The sequence below is a fragment of the Elaeis guineensis genome, chromosome 1 (genome assembly GCF_000442705.2).
Source record: "Elaeis guineensis isolate ETL-2024a chromosome 1, EG11, whole genome shotgun sequence".
Taxonomy (NCBI): domain Eukaryota; kingdom Viridiplantae; phylum Streptophyta; class Magnoliopsida; order Arecales; family Arecaceae; genus Elaeis; species Elaeis guineensis.
In genome coordinates, this window is record NC_025993.2 from 16,361,868 (window position 1) to 16,382,557 (window position 20,690).

General features: G+C 38.8%; 1 protein-coding gene across 1 annotated transcript; it reads right to left on the reverse strand.

Moving 5' to 3' along the window:
- Nucleotides 1-5,160: 5,160 nt before the first annotated feature.
- On the reverse strand, nucleotides 5,161-9,005 carry LOC105038078 (aluminum-activated malate transporter 1-like). The gene is made up of 6 exons (XM_010913766.2): nucleotides 8,804-9,005; nucleotides 8,539-8,679; nucleotides 7,975-8,256; nucleotides 6,432-6,544; nucleotides 5,944-6,115; nucleotides 5,161-5,534 (listed from the first exon to the last, which is right to left on the reverse strand). Exons 1-6 carry the CDS (start codon nucleotides 9,003-9,005, stop codon nucleotides 5,161-5,163), a joined length of 1,284 nt encoding a protein of 427 aa, XP_010912068.2.
- Nucleotides 9,006-20,690: the final 11,685 nt, after the last annotated feature.

Below are 20,690 nucleotides of genomic sequence, written 5' to 3' on the forward strand. Positions count from 1 at the left end.
GGTTCCGAACACTAAAGTTGTTCTTGATAAAATCTGAGCCGTTCGTGTAAGAAAAGAGTGGGTGGCAGATCCTGAACACCTGCTACGCGAACCGGGAATGTCGTAACGATTCCGGCTCCGACTACTTCAAATGCCGGTTTCGCCGGTATCGGCCAATGATGTGCAGACTTCAGAAGAATCCGGCCGAGTTTAACCCTTTTCTGAGGAAAAAGATAAAGTTACCCGTTTGAAACGTACCATAATCTTCAAAAACACTCCCCACTCGATTTTTTTTCTTTTTTTTTTCTCTTCTATTCTTGCTAAGAGAAAATATAATTTTTAAGATCTAAAGCAAGGGCGGCAAACAAGCAAACTGGTGAACTATTTTGAGTTGGCTCTCTTAAAAAGAAAATGAGTTGAGCTAGTGCCAAGCTTGACTTGCTCAAATTTCGATCAAATTAGCTTGAGATATGAATATATAAATAATTAATATATAAAGTATCATTTTATTATTATTATTTATATTAATAATTTTTATAATTATTAATATAAATAAGTCCAATATATATAGAATATAATTTACTACAATTATAAGATGAAAATATAATCAAAACTATGATCCAAGCTATACAAAGTCTCAAATGATTTTAATTTCATTAGACCTCCGTAACAAGCTATTTGTAGGCGGCTACTGCTTGTTTCAAAATTAAATGGGCTATAACCTATACCCAATTCTACTATAAGATGAGCTAAGTTTGAGATAGACCAAAGATGGCTTCCCTAGGCCTCTGTTATCAAGCATGGGAACTGCATTGTGTGACCTACAAGAAAGTGAAGGTCTTGTCTAATAGTTTTATTCATAGTTCTCAAGGGTGATGTAAGTGATGAGAAATGAAAGCTTCTTATTGAAAGAGGGAGGTTTATGAGATTTGAGTGTATGATCTCTTCTTATAATTATTTTTTTTCATAATAAAGTTTTTGCATGCTTCATGAAAATGGACCTTGGTCTAATCCACGTATTTGATTGTGTATTTTTTTATTTTTTTTTACCCCAACAATTGGTATCAAATCTCCAACAATTGGTATCAGAGCCAGATGGTACCAGAGTGCAGGTTGTGGCAGTGATTGATCAAGATTGAAGAAAATGGAGAAATCAGGTTCAATCAAGATGGAAATCAACTGGTATAATGGGAAGAGTAATTTCTCTCTATGGCAAGCGAGGATGAAGGATGTACTCATCTGCAAGGATTGATTGATGCTCTCTTGTGTAAGGAGAAGTCGACTATCATGGAAGTGAAGGATTGGAGGCGGTTGTAAATACAGACGGTGAGCATGATCCTCTTATACTTGACGGATGATGTCGTGATCCATGTACTTAGCAAGACTTTTCTGACAGCATGTGAACGAAGCTCGAAGAGATGTACATGGTGAGGTCACTCACCAATGTGCTCTTCTTCTAGAAGCAGTTCTACCAGCTGCAGATAAGCAAATGATAGAGCATACAGGAGCATCTCAGCAACTTTCAAAAGGCCCTTATCGATCTCCTCAATGTTGGAGAGAAGGTTGAGGAGAAGACCAAAGCGTTGGTCTTGCTTTCATTGCTTCTTCTTCTTTTGAGTTTTTGGTGATTGCTCTTCTAGTGGAGAAGAGCACCATCAAGATGAAGGAGATTACTTCTGTACTACTCCAGAATGAGATTCTCAGACGAAAATATCGAGCCTCAAGTTCAGATGGCGACTCGACTTTAGTGGTGATTGAAGGTAGTGGTTGTAGAAGATGAAACGGTAGAGGAAATGGTAGAGGATCGAAACGTGGGCGGTGCAAGTCCAAGATGAGGGACCTGAGCAATATTAGGTGCTATAAATATGATGAGCTGAGGCATCGTGTCAGAGATTACTCACAACTCAAAGATCAGATGAAGGCTACTATGGCAATGGCAAGTAGTGATACAGAAGACAGTGACGATATTCTTCTGGTGACTAATGAGGTATCTACTTCTTCTTCCTAGTAAATTTTAGATTCTGCTTATTTGCATCATGTATGTTGTAGAGAGGAGCTATTCGACACCCTAGAAAGTAGTGAGGGTACTATTCACCTATCGATGGATCGAGCTGTGAGATCAAGAGCAATGAAACAGTCAGCTTACAGAGTCATGATGGAACAGTGAGAAAGTTGAGTGAGGTCCGATATATATCCAACTTTAGGAGCAATCTAATTTCACTGAGCAGATTGAATTCAAGTGGCTATAGGTGGAGAGCTGATGATAGAATCTTGAAGGTCATACGCGATAGTAGGGCTGTGATAAAAGGAAGAAAGTATGGAGGATACTAACTCTTGACAGGAAGCAAGCTCAATGCGAGGTGGAGCTTCAGGAGCCAATGGGAGCCCAGTGCAAGATAGAGCTCCAAGAGTAAATGGATCAGACATAAGATGGGAGACTCAGAAGGATGACAGATGATATCACAAGGTGAAGTTCCTATTGCCGCAAGAGGCTATCCCGAGCAGATCTCAGATCAGGCAGATCATAGCACATGATGGAGATGTGATTGAGTAGCCTGGCTCGACTCTCATATTTATCCATCTATGAGTAGCAGGCATATGCCTCAAGGCATGGGGGCGAAGTTATTTAGAAGCTCTCAAAGTTAGGTAGAGGCCAAATATCGAGTCGATATGAAAATTGTTGGAATTTGACAACTCGAATTTGATCCACAGGAGAAAAATCCAAGATGGAGTATTTCAGAATGCAACACATGACAATGTGGAGGCCCGGAGACGCAATGCGTGCAGTCTTGTAGCAGGACGCAGCCCGCAGATGTGTGCAGGCCCGCAAGATGCACGGCCCAGTGTGGGCATGCACGGGCCAATTTGAATTTCTATCGTGGTCCATGGTAGACCGTGGGATGTTGGCACGGTCCATGCACGAAAAATCATAGCTCACGGTTATTCTTTGTGCGATCAGATGGCTAAGAAGCGATCCGGACGTGTTTTGCACAATCAGAAGGTTCAGGGGGCTTGCGGTCATGATCAAACAGCCAAGAATGTTTTTAAGTCTTAATAGAGGTTGTATTTCGATCTGCAGAGAGTTTTGGGCCCTTTAATAGGGGCAGATAGGCCGAGAGGCACAAAGCATCCTATGAAACAAAGAGTAATAGGTTGGAGTCGACAGTAAGCACATGAGAGGCAGAGGAGCTGTAGAGAGAGCCGGAGCAATGGCTAGAGCCTCAGACGGAGTCGGTAGAGGATCTTCTTGGGTTTTTGTGAAAACTTTTGTAAAGAGTGAGAGGTGAGAGCTTCTTATTGAAAGAGAAAGGTTTATAAGAGTTGAAAGTATTTGATCTCCTTTTGTAATCTTTTTTTCATAATGAAGCCTTTGCATGTTTCATGGAGATAGACCTTGGTCTAATTCACTATTTAATTATATATCTTTTTATTTCTTCTTTCTTTCTACCATAATAATTGATACCAGATCCCCAATAGGTGACAACCCATTAGATTGAGACTGATTACAGTAACATGGATCAACGGCCTTGACACCTCCCAGCATCCAACACTTAGAAGCATGAAGTCTATTTGCTCTAGGATGCCTAACTTCTTTTGTCGCCATGTTCTGCATGAAGCCAAACAAATGGCAGATCTTTTGATCATTTTTGCTAGCATGGAGTAGCTAAATTCAGTTTGGACTGAAAGTTTTCTTTCTGATCTTGCTTATCTTGTTCGAGCGAATGCCAAGAACACATCCTTTATTCGACTGTAGTGATCTCTCACCCTCTGTTACCCAAAAAAAAAAAGAGAGCGAGCTGGATCTACGGCACATATTGGCAAGCATATAAAAGAAAATCCTTAATCCTCTTTTGAATAAAAATATATTTTATCATATTCTAATATATTCTAATATATTTAAGCATTTACATTGTCTTTGTTTTGAAGGAGTTCTCAATTTCATCCAAAGAAAGTAGTTTCTATGGGAGTAATATCAGTTTCCAAGGAGATCACAAACAATACAGCAATACAGCTGGAAACTAGAAACGCTGACGTTCAAAATTCAAGCACAAGAAATAATAAATCAAATGGCAAAGGCAGCGGAAATGCTTGATCAGTTTGCCAAAAGAGCATGGTAACAGGTAACCTGCAAGCAATGGAATAACTAAACTACAATTTAAGGCACCGTAAATTGAGAGGCTTTCAATCTAATTTATTCCCATGCATTTTCTAAAAAGATTTTATTGTTAATTTTACACTTGATTGCTCACAAAAATCCAGATTAAGGTTCACTAAAGGTTACACTGAGTCGTAGGGATAGCATTGTGGTTAGGTTGGACCAAATAGAGGTGAGGTTGGATATAAGATAGATCAAGAATTTGTCCATGCAAATCTGATCAGTCAATTAAACAGGTCAAAAATCAAGACCCAAGTCGGAATCATTTCATTAAATAGATACAGCAGGTTGAACCAAGTTAAATGGGTTAAATAGTTAAGCATTATTACTCTTACTAGCAGATATATTAAAATGTTTTTACCTTTTTATTGCAAGGACTTTTTTAGTAAGGTAGAGAAAACCCTGCCTTATATAAATCCATATATATGCCATATATAAAAGAGGAATATATGTAGAGATACATAAAGCCATTTGATCTTCTTTGATCTTAACCATTTAAATATAACCAAGTTACACAAACTCATGATTTATTAAACTATTTAGTTCTTGGAAATAACCAATGAAGATGGATTTACTTCTGTTATTAACCAAGCCAGAATCTGTTTGGTTCCCCACCTCACTTGATATTCCTGGTTTACAACTTAAAACTGCCAAGCCCCCACAGTTGCATTTTTACACTACTTTCTCACAAGCTCTTCTACTGGTACTGCTTAGCCCTCTTGGATTGGTCCAGTCATACATAAATTTTCATCTCGGTCCCCTCAGTCTCATCATCTTGCTAGCATATGAACTCAGAAATCTCCGAAAAAATTACTTAGCCTATAAATCTAAAATGAATCACTGTATGGGTGCTATATTTTTCTAGTTGTTAATGCATCAATTGTTTATTTTTTGGTTAGGAAGGTGAGATAATTTATAAATTCATATATAACCCAATTTGAGTATGATAAAATCTGTACACCATCCACTTGTGAGACTATGATTCCTCAACACCCATACTGCCATGCATAATCCATGGAATCCTTCTATTCCATTACATTAATGACAACACCAGGGCTTTCTTCTTCAGTTGAGGGCTTCACAGTTGCTTTATGAAGGGTTTTGCATTCCTTGAACTTGGCAAGTTGAGCAAGTTCCTCCACAGAGGCAGCAATTTGTGGAATACATTGGACCACTTGTGAGAGCAAGGATGCCATGATAGCTGTTTCTAGCATCTTTGAGGGGATGCTCTCCTCAGATAGCAAAACTTTCAATTTGGTGGTGGCTGCAGCAATGGCAATATTATGGCGACAGACAGCAGGTGTTGTCATTGTTCGAATGGTAGCCGCCAGATCTTTCAATGCTTTGCTGCACTCAATACTCATCTCCTTGCAGGTAGATGTGATCATTTTTCTAATTTCTAAATCTCCAGGCTCCTGTAAATGCATAGACAAATTGTTCAGCAAAGAATAAATAAAGCTTAAATTATAGCTTTTCTGAAAAAATGAAAAAAAAATGGAAGTGTTCAGGTATAATTTAGTGGTTGCTCCCTGTAAGGTCCAATAATTTTTGGTGCTTGGTCACGCCAACATTACCAAAAGTTAAGGATTGTTAGATATGTGGGATAGATTTTTTTTTTTTTTGGTGCTGCAAAACATCATTTTTAGTCTAGCAAAATAAGATTATACCATGATGAGAGATAAGTAGGAGGGTATCATTCTATCCCACCATTTTGGTGAAATAAATTTATATTATAGATTAAAAGAAAGTTATCTCTTCCAATTATATTTTTAATTTGAACCCCTTGAATTTTTCGCAGACACCGATACCCGGTTTCATTTTTGCACATACCTGGGTCCTTTCATTGCTGGTGATGTGGGACATGAGAGCCTCCATGGAATAAGCACACTGGCGACTAAGAGCCCCAACCTTCAGATACTGTTTCCAAGGATGAAGGAACCCAAAATGGCCGTGTCTTGGCTCCCATCTCGCCAAATTTGCCTGCATTAGTTAGTTTCAGACATATGTAAAGTGATTCTTTTTAGAATTAAAGCGTGTTAGGCCCACCGCACCGTTAATAATTTGATTAATGGAATTGGACCTAACCTATGCCCATTGAGAAATAGCTCAATCTTAGAGTAATTTGTAATTAACTTTTGCTATCTGTGTACATGGAAACTTATGTAAGGTGGTCTCTTTTGATGTAAACACATGTTCAAAATTTTGGATGTGTCCAGAATAAAGATTTGTTTTGACTTTGAACATAACTTATTAGTGGAAAACACAGAAGGCATAGACTAATAATGGGCAAACTAACCAGAGACTCCATGTTGGACTTGGAATTGAGCACACTGTTGTAAGCTCGGAGGAAGCATTTGCTCTCCATTGTCTCTCCTCCAACCTTCTCCCCAAAGTACTCTTCCCCCAATCCTGCGAAAATACTCCATTATAAGCTATAATGATAAAAATGAAACGAAGGTTTTTGTTTTGCTTTATGCGCAACTGCATCATTATCGTCATTGTCTTCTTGTTTGATATATATATAATGCTCATCATCATAGTTTGTGTTAGCCAAATTGCAAGATTAAACCTCGGTAGATTTGGTTAAGGATTCGCTCTAAGATATGATTCATTCAGTAAATCAAGAGGGTCCCGTTGAGTCAGGTTAAAATGAGCCTTGATTTATTGGCTGGACAACTTCAAAGCTGTGCAGGTAGGGTCTATTTTGAATAGCTAATATATATATGGATCCATACTATGCATTCGATATGATTCTAGTCACAGTCTGGTCCTAGGATACCTTAATTCACATGAGCTTTGTGCCCAAGCATGTCTGCTTCCATGGGGCCCAATTTGAAAGGTAAATCAGCAGAGAAAGCCAGTTTTGTGATGAGAGATGATATTGCTTGATCGAGTTTTGTTGTTTTCAGATCAATAACCTACAAAATGACTATAATACTTTTTAGAGTAAATTATAAAAATCTCCTTAGATTTACGTTTGTTACACGTACATCCAAAAGTTTGTAAAATCTACATTCACATTCAGTTAAATTAACAGCATTACCAAAATCATTGATCTTGAATAAAAAATTGAAATTACCGTTAGGTGGAGAGGAGGATATAGACATTTATTTTATGTTCTTAGATGGTCGTTATATTACTTAAGATTGTTTTGATCATTTTTAAATTTTTTTTCAAGCATGATATATGGGTCTTATTAGGGTTAATGATTTGACTAATATTCTGCCGTGTTATGAAAATCATCGGTAATTGACCTCTACTCTCTGAAAGATTTTTGTCTCTTTAGTACACTTCAAAATCATAGTCGCATTGGATGACATTATAGTAATTTGCTGATGGTTCATAACCTTAGAAATAACAAAACATAGTTCCGATTATATCATCCTCTTTTTCGTTATTATTTTTGCTTCTTATTTTGAAGTTCCAACTCTTTTTTATCGTGAGAAAACAGGAATCTCTTAATCATGTTTATAGGTTTCAAAATAGGCATAGGCCCACAATATAGGTTTTTTTATTTTATGAAAAAGAGAAAACAAATCCATCCAAATTCATTAAGAAAAAAGATAATAAAAAAAAAAAAAAAAGTATGCATGAGAAAAAGAAAAGCCCCTAACATCCCATCAACATAATATAGGGTTGGGTTGTATCTTTTGCACAAGAAAATGATGGATCTTCTTTTGGGATGTTGACCATTAGCTCACACCCTACATAGATCTTAAAGCACTCCTAACTTCTTGCACAGATCTCAAAGTAACTGTTACCTTTCTTTTGTGCAAAAGATACAATCCTGTCCCATAATGTAAGCCCACTCTGTTTTAGATATTGGCCTTGGAATTTACCTTCTAAGAAACTTGCCAGCTTTTCCAAGTTGGAAGCCACCAGCTTGTGCAGATCTTCACCAGCCCACACAGGGCAAATAAAGGTGGAGGTCAAGAGGCAGACGGCTACCCCAATGGCAATGGTGGAGAACCTCTGATAAGCTAATTGAAGAAGCTCATACGCATCTACTGTTCGATCACTCGACACTGCCACCAGGCTAAATGTCAGTATAAATATGGTCACCCCATAGTCATAACTTGCTTTGATCTCCGGTATGAATCGCGAGAATGTTGCTGCTGCAGCTGCATGACCAGTGGCCCAATTATCATTTTAGTCACCACAATGCATCTAACAATAACCATATTGATGAACTGGTTGTGTATCACCATGCGCATGCTTGTATCTTCATATCACCTTAGTAGTTATACAACATGACAAGGCTCCCCCATATGTTTAAACATGAAGAACTATGCAAGCATTTAGATGCATTTTGATGACCCATGCTCAGTTTGCACATATAATATTGCATGTTGGCTAGTGCAACTGTATGTTTGTATATATTAGACAAGCATAAAATGATGTACCTAAAAGAAACACAAAAACCCCAAGGAGGAAAGGTTCTCCTTTCTCCCCTGAAAGAATGGCTATCTGATGAGCCCCAACTCCAAGTGCACCCGCCAATAATGTTGCAAAAGTTCTGTTTAAGCCTTTACTCAGTGTTCCACCTGAAGAACAGCACATCAAATAATAAACTGAATCAGAGCTCTTTCATTAAAAATAGATGAAGAGTAGTAGTTCTCTTTTTCTTTCAGGTTCTATGAGATATCTTGATATATATGAATTACCTACCGGCAGTATATTCCATGACCACCACAACGGTTAGCACAGCCCAAATGGCCGATGTTCCGAAGCTGTTGAATAGGGGTGAGATGTAGTAGTAGAGGGAGACTAGAGAGAGTGCCAGACCTACTTTGAAAGAATGAACCACTCGTCGGGGATCGTCTTCTCCGATCTTCTTCACCTTCTTTGCCAATCCAACTACCTTGGCCATGAACTTGTTCAATGACAATTTAAGACTTGACCACCATGGTAAGAGGCCAGCCTCATCAGTGCTTGCTTGACCCACTTCCATGGTGAGAGAATTTAATGGGTAGGGAGAGTTTGAACGAACCAAGGAGAAAATGGTCTCCTTAGCCTTTTGTTGCTGTTATCTGGGAAAAGTTTGCTTGAGAGAAAGATAAGTGAGACAGAGGAGAGGGGTGTCCAGTGGAGGAGCTTTTATACGGAAAGGAGATTAGTTCTAGCATATGGTTAGTCCTAGTAAATACAAATGATCTTTTGTGCTGGCAAGGTGCAATAGAAAGGTGTAGCGGATATGCTCCTTCCAAAAGGAAATCCTGTTTATTTTGACCCAGATATACCACCAAGGCAAAATCTTTGAACCAGATATGGTGGTTTTAAAAACTTGAGTAGCAAGTAGCGCTTCGTAAACTTTTAATACTACAGGGAATTGCGATAAAAAGGGGTAATGGTTTTAGTTAGACTAATCTAGTTTAGAGACAGGTTCAAAAAATATAGCACTTGCTATTTATTCTCATTCAGATAGATGCCGTCTTCTAGCAGAGTGGAACCTTGGAAAAGAGAGAGGTTCTTAACTTTTTATGGCTTATTTGGATTTTACTACAGAATTGAACTGAAAATCCAATAAAATTTGTAGATTAGGGCCAGTACAAACAATATGATCGCTGCAAGTTGAGCTTGGTAAAATATCTAAAAATAACTTTGAAGTGAGCTATCCCGAATCACATAGTGAGAAAAAAGACCTCTTGAAGTCTTTTTTTCTCCCTATAATGAGCGGTCCACTCTAAAGCTATTTCTAGATATTTTATGAATGCATGCCTAACTCGATATATAGTATGTGATCTTACTAGTTATGTAGTCTCAATCAATAAATCTTACATGATTTTTATCCCAATCCAATACAAGGAAAAAAAAATCCAAACAACCCCTTAGAGAGTGTTTTAATATAGTTTTCGGATTAGTAAGCATGAAAATTTCCACAAACTAGAAACTTTATTGGTAATACTAGCACATGTTTTCATTATGTCTATATGGCCAACCCCCCCAATTTACTTGGTAGCCTCCCTAGATAAGTTTTCATATAGGCTCGACAAATTGAAAAATTAATTATCGGCATAGAAGACTTCCCTTTAGTGCATTAATATCATTTGTTTCTAAGATCAAATATGCCGGACTTTCAAAGAGAAATGGAGAACAAAATATATGGAAATGATCTTGACAATGGAGAAAAAGATTAAGGCCCTATTTTGGCCATACACTTTTTGAGTCATGCAACAATAAAGTTAGCAAAGGATGCCAAAAAAAACTTATTAGACTTAAAATGTGAGAACCCACCATACGCAAGTGTTTAGTCCTGTATTAGTTTATACGAAAGATATCTTGATTATCAAAAATAAAGAACTCAATATCTTTTGGCTAGCTTTTTTTGGATGAGATTCTTAATCATTATATATGGTATCAAAGAGGACTTGGTATATAATGTAGGTGGACTAGAAGATATTACAGCACGAATTCTTTTAGGATTAATCACAAGCTTATGATTTTTTTTGTGATTAGTTTTAATTAGATATAAATCCTTAGACTAGTGAGGATGCTACGTCTTAAAAAGAAAGTATGTAAGGACCACACTCATATAGAAAAAAGAAACCGAAATAACATCTATAAACTAGTCTTTTTTGATGAGATCCCGATTGGTTGTTACATGAAATTTCTGTATTTCATTCTAGATTAAGTTTGACAAGTTCTTTCTTTTCTTGGCCTGCATTGCTCACTCTTGCTAGATTTTTTTGAGAAAATACTCATCCTAGATTGGGGGGATTTATAAATCCCTTTTCATTGAATTTTAGTATTTAAAAATTATAATTTCTTATCCTCCACTAATATTATAGATAGATAAATTGGAGAGGATTTAGATCATACCTAGTCACAAGATAGAAAGAAATGGTCAATGAAAGAAGCAAGGATTGATCCGTTGCTTCCTATGCATCAAGCTATTCTCATTCGAATTAGGGGAGTGACTGCAAGATGCTGCAAGTGCTCTTGGATGATGCTTGGGCAGCCATCTCTTACTTTAGTGCGATCACCCCATGTAGTGATCCAAATCTTCTCCAAATAAATCACTTTTTGTTGAACTGCAATATGAAAATATCTAAACAGAGTAAAGCAATAGTAAACTAGAGCTTATCCTAATAGAAACAGCCATGTACTTATTAACTAGGGATTATGTCGCATTTGTTTCATGCCAACATTATGTGGGCCATTTTTCTTAACAATCCAGTTGATGTGGAACTAGGCACACACTTGCATAAGTTCCCTTTTTTTTTTTTTCATCCAGCAAATATAGGAAAAGTGGAACTCACAACTTGTAATGGACAAACATACACATTAATGGAGTCCAACTTAACCCAAAAGTTTAAGTTGTTGAATTTTGGGCGAACTGGTAGATCAACTCCTTCACTTTTCTATTACCATGTGGGACTATCTTTCCTCGTGTAGATTTCCAAAAATTTCTAGCTCATGTATGAATTTCGTCGACATCCTCATCAACTTCTTTCATTTGGTCCAAAGCTCTCAAGCTGATCTCTTTCCAATGTATCATAATGTGCTCTCACATGCATCCATCACTGTACTATGTGCCTTTTTGAATGTAGATCATTTGCTTCCACTTGCTTTTACCTTGCTAGCTAGGGTTCACTCTTGCTACATCATGAGACCTGGCTCTTCTAAAAACCATGATATCTTGCACTATTGAGTTTACTTGCCACATCAAGCTCATGCTTCAACCTAATATCTCAATTCATCGATCTACTTTATCAACTTAGCATTTTCCTTTTTATCACGGCTTGGCTCCATCGGCCGGCAATTATCTTCCCAAAAGCCATCAATATGGCTGTGCCTTAGTGCCTCATGATTCGTCCCCAAGATCATTAGCATTGCATCTGCTACCTCTTGTTAGGTAGATACAAGGAGTTAAAACCAAGGGATTTAGCACAAAAATCATAATCCTACTTGATCCAAAAACATAAGCCGTTGAGTTTTGAACCCAACTAGTATACCACCCCCTTCACCTTTCTTTTACCATTCCATGTAAGTCTATCTTTTTCATGTGGATATCGATCCAACACATATTTCTTTTTATTTTCTCCCCTTGCTTTTTTTTTTTTTCCAACCATGCAAGGCATATTTCTTATGGAGATAACATCAAAAGTGGGCCTAAAATAAGCTTTGCAACAAGGCGTGCATTTGGATGTTGTCCTTATTAATATAATCATTTGTGATTTTAATATTAAAAATTAAAGAAGAATTAATGATGGAATACTGGGAAGAGATTTTAGGTTTGAACGGAAGAGTGGCACTCCAACTAAACTTCAAGTAAAAATAAAAAATAATAAATTAAAAGCTCTTTCACTTTTATATGTACATTAGGCATCTAATAATTTTTATTTCAATCAAAATCATCAAAGAGAAATGCTGCTAATGCCCATTTATGAAGTGACAAGGGTGGCATCATAATATTAAGAAGCAATAAACTAGAATATTAAACTATAAAATAAATAATAGAGATTATTACAAGAATTTCTCCTAATATGATCAAAGAGTGAAAGAAGTAATTTCTTTCATCCTCTCAATATAATCCTTCATCAATCATGATAAGAAAATATAATAATTCTCAAAGGTACGATTTTAGCCCTCAAGTAGCGTGGTCTATCTTTCCCAATCCTGATCAAATTCCTCTTCTAATTAAGGAAAGATGAAAATTTTTAAAATAATAAAAGATTATGTCAAATTTTAATTCCCTATACCAACTTTGCCACATATGGGTCATATTTCCTAATTATTTTAAGATTGCAATATATGTTCAGTCAAAAACTTACTCAAAAAGAAATTTTAATTTGACCCACACATTTCACCCCAGACGTTAATAAAATCCATGTCAGCAAGGCGCAATAAATTCCTATGGTATTACATTGAAAGTAAATATTGTATAAGAAAGCTGAAAGTTACACTTGATAATTGTTGGATCCTAGATATGGTAGATCTTACTTTTAGATCCTAGATATGGTAGATCTTACTTTTAGATCCTATCCATATTTATTTGAACTAGCCAAATTGATCTATAATAAATCTCGTGATTCTGTTATTTCTTAATAGGAACCATTAGTAAATGGAGACATCTAAAGCCAACATCAAATCCTCCACAAAGCTTTATGTTTATGCTTTTGTTTATGGGACAAAGTGTCTCCTTTGGATATCTTATAAACAAATATATATTTTAATTAATCCATCATTATTCTCACGATGTACACTGCCTACGATGAATTACTAAAATGCGAACATTGATATTTATTTCAATCTTTGTGCTAAGATTCTTTTTTTTTGGTACAATTTGTGCTCAGATTCTTAACAATTATATTTAGGACACCAAAGGGTGGCCCATGATTAGACGGCGGTCCCACTTTAGTTCTTGCTCTTATCTTCCCGTACGGTAGGTGCAACTGGTGCTTTCAGCTCTCGCGGCACAAGTTGGAGGGCGGACCTTCTCGCGAGGAAACTGGTAGTGCTTCTACAATCCACCATCTTTACCATATTTTCTCCTTCCCTATCCGTCGTACCCTAATTCTTCTGGATGTTTAATCCCTTCACACACCTCCAACCATACCTGCTATGAAATGGTTCAGTCCCTTCAGAAAGATGAGAAGAGAGCTTGTTGGACATTGGCAATATGAGAATATATTCACACAAGCATATGTATATTTGCATGCAGTTACTTAGTCTATCCAGCAATTGCCAGTTAGTCCTCCAAAAGGAACGTTATCAAGGGTTCTTGGCCTTGGGGCTCTTGTTTAGGATGTTCACTCTGGAATATATTTTTCTCATGTCCAAGTGTTTAAAAAAATCTTTGTGCTGGAAACAATATAATCTTTTGATGATCTGATAACTATTAGTTATGATTCTCCATTCCGGCTCAGTTACTTATTCTTCATGGGACACAAAAACCAGCTACCATTATCTAGTTCTCCATCAACCACAAGTCATGTGCTTCACCATTGCATGCCTCCATAGTTTATTAAAAAGGAAAGGGAATATCTTGGACAGAATCTTAGTGACATAATACTAAATTTGCGCGCATGCATACATTTGAGTAGTATGTTCTTATAAGTGAATTGCATACGTATGTTGATCTCACTTCTCACCTTATGCTTACCTAAATAACGCGCTATCCTTTAATTAATAGTATCATAGCTAGTGAATCTGCCATTATCTTTTCCCTTTCTTTTTTTTATTTTTATTTTTGGGTACTATTACCAGTTGTAAAAATACATTTCTCGTTTTTTATACTTTTAAGTTAATATCTAGCATCAGACATCCACAAACAATGAGGAAGATGCTGTCACTTGCCATGCAAGCATATATAGTGAATTTTCGCCTAGCTAGGGATATTTTTTCCAGCCACCTTGATTTGTTTCAGTAATTGGTGGATCGTAAACAATGAGCAATGGTGCTCAATCCATCGGCACAATTCACTTTTATTCATTAATATAATGAATATGGACCCCTTTTTCTGGACAAAATGTCCACGAATTTTATTTTTCTTGTCCTTTGATGGCACACTATTGTTTTTCTACATGCGTATAAGATTTTCAGTTGGTGATTGTTGTTTGCTGGACTGTATGGAGAGAATGAAATGAAGGAATATTCTTCGGCAACAAGATTTCAGTGATGTCAGTCTTCATATAGGTTTTTTGGAGTTGTTTAAAGATTCATTGGTGTCTTATAATCCTAAAAGTTTATTCTGCTTTTTCTTTGATGTGGAACTTAATCTTATAATGGGCGGCACTTTACTTGCCTTGTGTTTTGTATTTTTTTGGGGTGTTCATCCAATGCAGTTAGTTGTTGATCTGGTTAGTGCCCATCATTTCGTACTTTCTATAGCTTTCTTCTGATAAATGAGGTGGTCTTCATCCAATGAGGTTTTATTGTCTAAGTGAATGCTAGGCATGGTGCCTATCAGCTCTATGGTTTCAGACAAACTCCTAAATGGACAGCCCCATGAGCATGGGCTTCTCTAGTGGAATATCCTAGTGGCCATGTCATTAAGATTCCATCTCATTTTCTAAACAATCTATTTGTCGCGACTAATACATCGACTAGGTTGTTCATTCCCCTCTCTTTAGTTGTAGTATTTTCTATTGACAGTAACCAAAATCTCAAAGCTATTGGCCCCTCTCTTCCACTAATACCTCTCCGTACTAAGACTTGTATATTTCCCTGTACTTCTTAGGCTTCAAGTATTGTGATAGCTTAGTCGACTCCTTTATCTCATGTTCCTTCCTCAAAAGTATGGTAGTGCTTTACAAGTGTCACCGAGGGGAAGAAATTTCGGCAAATATGTAGTTAGTTTATGTTGAAATTATGACAGTTCCTTGGTCTAATTATGTCATGTTCACGTAAGCGCATTCTTGAACTGAATGGTAAAGCACTAAAGTGTTTAATTATATTAGATTAATCTTGTTTAGGAAATTAAATTGATGCCAAATGCAACTCAAATAGCCATAGTTGGCTTATAAGAAAAATGCATCAGAGACAATATAATGGAGTCTCTGGATTCAACTTTTTAGTGCTTGGTTTGGCACAGCTTCTCCTTTTTGGAGTTCAATCAAGATGAGATGGATAATGTCAAATGTTGGGTAAGAACTTTTATCCAATCGGAGAGGATCACAAGCTCATGGCAGGTGCATCCATTATATTTATGTCTTGCTCTCTCCATAGATATCCTAACCTTTCTGAAATCCAATCAAAGTCTGACATACTTCTAATAGCCAATTAAGTAGTTTTATCAATCAAATAGTGCACTTAGATATATTACCAAGATTTCTCCGACCAGAAAAACTTTTTGACCACAATCAGATTAGCATGAATACGAAGGCCATACCTAAGGCACTTGGAATTGTCAAATAAATCCAGTTGAGGGATCATGTAGGATTTGTTGGTATTATTGTTGCTTTTGTGCTTCTCTTTCCCCCAACCTAATTGAAATGCTGCATTGAGGTTGATGTTGGAGGCAGCATTTCCACAGGACTACTTTTTCTGTTTGTCCTTGCTTTTGTTTTTACTTGTTTGAAAATAATAAAGTTTTGCTATTAAAAGCTCTAAAATTGGAAAAAAAAGAAAATGAAGGGTTTCATCATGCATTCTTGTTTAGTCTAGTTCAATGCTCTTCTTAGATATTATTTTAAAACAAAAATAGAAAACAAAAACAGTACCTGTAAAAAGTTTTTGTTTTCCAAATAGAGATCCTCTTGGTTTAGTCTATTCTTAGTGGATGGATTAGAGAAAGACCTAGAACAAGAAGAAGCAAAGGGAAGCTTGGGAAGTTATGCCTAAACTTGTCGTGCAGCCAACTCGTAAAGAGGAATGCTAGGCTGTTCCTAGAACAAGCCTCTATTTTCACTATGATTAAAGATTCTCCTTTATCTTTTTTTTGATGAGAAGAAGGTAAAACCTCCGTTATTTATTTATGAATAATAGTATACTATAGTTATGTCAGGAACATAACGGTATATGGGTAGGTTCTTATCTAGTTGAACATGAAATAGATCAGTGGTTACATATGATGTATTGGAGATGATTTCTGACAGTCAACCTGGCTAATATCCATAGTTATGATTAACTCCTTGCACCATAGATCGTATATAAGCGGCAGCCATAAAAATGCTCACAAAATATTCATCTGCACTTGTTAGCGTCTGTAACTCTTAATGAAGATTGTGTGTTCCCATTTTTAGATAAGAGAACTTCTCGAGTAGCTGCTAACATCCTTAATTGCTCCGTTGTTAGGTGTGATGTCTAAGAAAAGAAGAGTAACACAGTTAGTTGAGCAATCGATGGTGGACAAAAAGCATGGAAATTGAATAATCTTTTGTTTTTTTCCTTCCAAAGACATCATTGACCCATTACGAATAGAGCATCTAGTCCAAGTCTTCTATCGTGTTGCACATTGGTGTCTCCAAGTGTCCCATAGGGCATCAAGCGTGCATGAAAGTTCAGACAATTGCAGGTCTGAAAGCACCTAATTCCAAACTACTTTTGAAAAATTGCAGCTTAGCATTAGATGATCATTAGTTTCTAGCAAGTCACTGCAGAGTGTGCAGTGATCAGTCCCAATTATTCCTCTATTAAGAAGATTAGCTTTCGTTGGGACTTTATTGTGAGCATTTTGTGAGCTCAGGTGTGGTGCTTCCAAACCTTGAAAACTGAAAAGAAAAGGACAAGGTGTGAAGGAAGCATCAAAAACATCAGCTAGCAGTCGAGTCAGCTCAAGCTCCAAGAGAGTCAACTCGGACAGCAGACAGAGAGTTGTGTTTCTGGTATCAGTAGATGACACAGCTGTCGAACTAGCTCGACTACAAGTCGAGCTGGCTTGGATCCAAGTCGAGTCAACTCGAATCCTGATAGAGTTGACTCGAACAGTGGGACGAAGATAGTGTTTCTGATACGCTACGGATCAGGCATGCCAGAGCTGGCTCGGACCCTGACAAAGCCAGTTTGATGGCATGGACAGAATCTTTTCGGTATTCTAGTTTGAGCTAGAATTGAGCTTAATTCTAGTGACTTAAGACCTTGATTTTGGAGATCTTAATGGGCTAATCCAAGGATTGGACTAGGGGTTTAGCCTAATGGATGTGCAAGGCAAGATAGGGTATACATGGGCTTGAAAATTGTATCAAATTGGTTTAGCTGGGGGAGTTTTGGTTTGGATCAAATTGACCATGTATATATACAATTTTGTATATGGTTTTGATGGAATAGAATCAGAAAAGAAGCCTTTTCTCCCTAATTGCTCTCTCTCTTTCATATTTTTTCTCTCCTCTTCCTCATGCCTAGGATTCTTCTAAACCTAATCTGATCTGCCATCAAGTTTTTCTCCCATCTTTGCTACTGCTTCCACGATCTACGATCAACAAGGAAAGATCTGATCCTATCAATAATTGGTGTCAGAGCTCTGGAGCTAGATCTGGTAGAGGAAAGATCTTGGACGTCTGATTTGGATAAGGATCTATCTTGATCTTGAGTAATCTATCTTATTTTATCCAGAATTACATAGATTTGTGAGTATTTTTTGTGTTAAAATTAAAATCTGTGTGGAATGATGTCGAGTAGCCTTAAGGCAGATTTTGAAAAATTTGATGGTAAAAAAAATTTCATCCTTTGATAGCAAAAGATAAAGGATCTGTTAGTTCCGAATAAAATTTACAAGGTCTTGATTAGGGAAAGGCCTAAAAAGATTTTTATTGAAGATTGAAAAGAATTTGAGGAAATAGCTTTTAGCACAATTAGAATGTGCCTTGCTGATGAGGTTTTGGCTAAGATTAGCATAAAGACCACATCAAAAAAGCTTTGGAAGAAGTTTGAGAACACATATATGGGCAAGAACATGACAATCAAGTTGTGGTTGAAGAAGCAATTGTATAGTTTAAGGATGCCCAAAGGAGGAAATCTAATTGCCCACATCCAAAAATTTAATTAAGTTTGCTCGGATGTCATGAGCCTTGATGTGAAGATAGATGAGGAAGATAAAGCTCTCATGTTGTTATGTTTGTTGTTAGTTTCTTATGATGGTCTCATCACTACTTTGATGTATGGAAAAGAAATCCTGAATTTTGAGAAAGTGGTTGGAGTTCTCAGATCAAATGAGCAGCGAGAGAAGCTATGTAAAAATAGCCCTAACTCAGAGGTGTTTACTGTGAATGAGAGGCAAGGGAGACTTAAGGAGTAGGACTCGAGATAAGTCTAGGGGCAGATTGAAGTCTCGAGAGAATTTGAAGGCTGTAAAATATTATAAGTGTCATCAGCCTGGTCATCAAAGAAATTGCCCACTTCTTAAGAATGAGAAGGGGAAGGATAAGGTTGGATTGATCAGTGGGAGTGGTACTCTATCATCCAAAGATAGTGGAGATGATGTACTAGTAGTATCAGATAGAATAGCAGAGTTTGATAGCCATTGGATACTTGATTCAGCATGTTCTCACCACTAAACTACACATTATGATTGGTTTGCCTCCTATGAGAAATCAGATGGTGGTAGTGTGAGTCTTGAAATTGATCACCCATATAGAATGGTTAGTGTTGGTCCTATCAGGATGAGGATGTATGATAGAGTTATACAGAAACTTACCAATGTGAAGCATGTGCCAGAACTGAAGAAGAATTTGATTTCCCTAGGTTATTTGGAGAAGCAGGGATATGCTTTTAGTTATCAATCGAGAAGTAGGTGTTTGAAGATCTCCAAGGTTGCTTTGATGGTGATGAAAGAGAGAAGACTGAGCAATAACCTATATAGAATGTGTTGGGTATAAAATACCCACGGTCGAAGTTCTCAGCGGGATTGACCCTTGCGGGCTCCGTCCACGATGCCAAGAAAGACTCCGCCCGGACTCCTACGGGAGCCGGGCTCCGTCTGCGACTCCAAGAAGGACTCCGTCCGGACTCCTACGGGAGCCGGACTCCATCCGCGACTCCAAGGAAGACTCCGCCCGGACTCCTACGGGAGCCGGGCTCCGTCTGCGACTCCAAGGAGGGCTCCGCCCGGACTCCTACGGGAGCCGGGCCCCATCCACGACTTCAACCGCAAGGAGGACTCCGCCCGGATTCCTACGGGAGCCGGGCTCCGTCGCCAACTTCAACTGTCGGTAAGCCCCATCCGGACTCATACGGGAGCCGGACTTTGCACCTAACTTCAATTGCAGGAAGACTCCGCCCGGACTCCTACGGGAGCCGGGCTCCGTCCGCGACTCCAAAGAAGACTCCGCCCGGACTCCTACGGGAGCCGGGCTCCGTCCGCGACTCCAAGGAGGACTCCGCACAGACTCCTACGGGAGCCGAGCTCCGTCGCCAACTTCAACCGCCGGTAAGCCCCGTCCGGACTCCTACGGGAGCCAGACTTCGCACCTAACTTCAATTGCAGGAAGACTCCGCCCGGACTCCTACGGGAGCCGGGCTCCGTCCGCGACTCCAAGGAAGACTCCGCCCGGACTCCTACGGGAGCCGGACTCCGTCCGCGACTCCAAGGAAGACTTCGCCCGGACTCCTACGGGAGCCGGGCTCCGTCCGCGACTCCAAGGAGGACTCCGCACGGACTCCTACGGGAGCCAGGCTCCGTCGCCAACTTCAACTGCCGGTAAGCCCCGTCCGGACACATACGGGAGCCAGACTTCGCACCTAACTTCAATTGCAGGAAGACTCCGCCCGGACTCCTATGGGAGCCGGGCTCCGTCCGCGACTCCAAGGAAGACTCCGCCCGGACTCCTACGGGAGCCGGGCTCCATCCGCGACTCCAAGGAAGACTCCGCCTGGACTCCTACGGGAGCCGGGCTCCATCCGCGACTCCAAGGAGGACTCCACCCGGACTCCTACGGGAGCCGGGCTCCATCTGCGACTCCAAGGAGGACTCCGCCCGGGCTCTACGGGAGCCGGGCTCCGTCCGCGACTCCAAGGAGGACTCCGTCCGAACTCCTACGGGAGCCGGGCCCCATCCACGACTTCAACCGCAAGGAGGACTCCGTCCAGACTCCTACGAGAACCGGGCTCCGTCGCCAACTCCGACCGCTGCCGAACTTCAGCCGACAGATCTGCACTCCCCGACACGACACAGCAA

Coding starts and splice junctions, on each gene's coding strand:
- LOC105038078 (XM_010913766.2), bottom strand. CDS start 9,005: ATGGCCAAGGTAGTTGGATTGGCAAAGAAGGTGAAGAAGATCGGAGAA. Junction 6,545..7,974: donor GCTGGCAAGTTTCTTAGAAG/GTAAATTCCAAG, acceptor GTATTTTCGCAG/GATTGGGGGAAGAGTACTTT. Junction 5,535..5,943: donor ATGTGCAAAAATGAAACCGG/GTATCGGTGTCT, acceptor CTGGAGATTTAG/AAATTAGAAAAATGATCACA.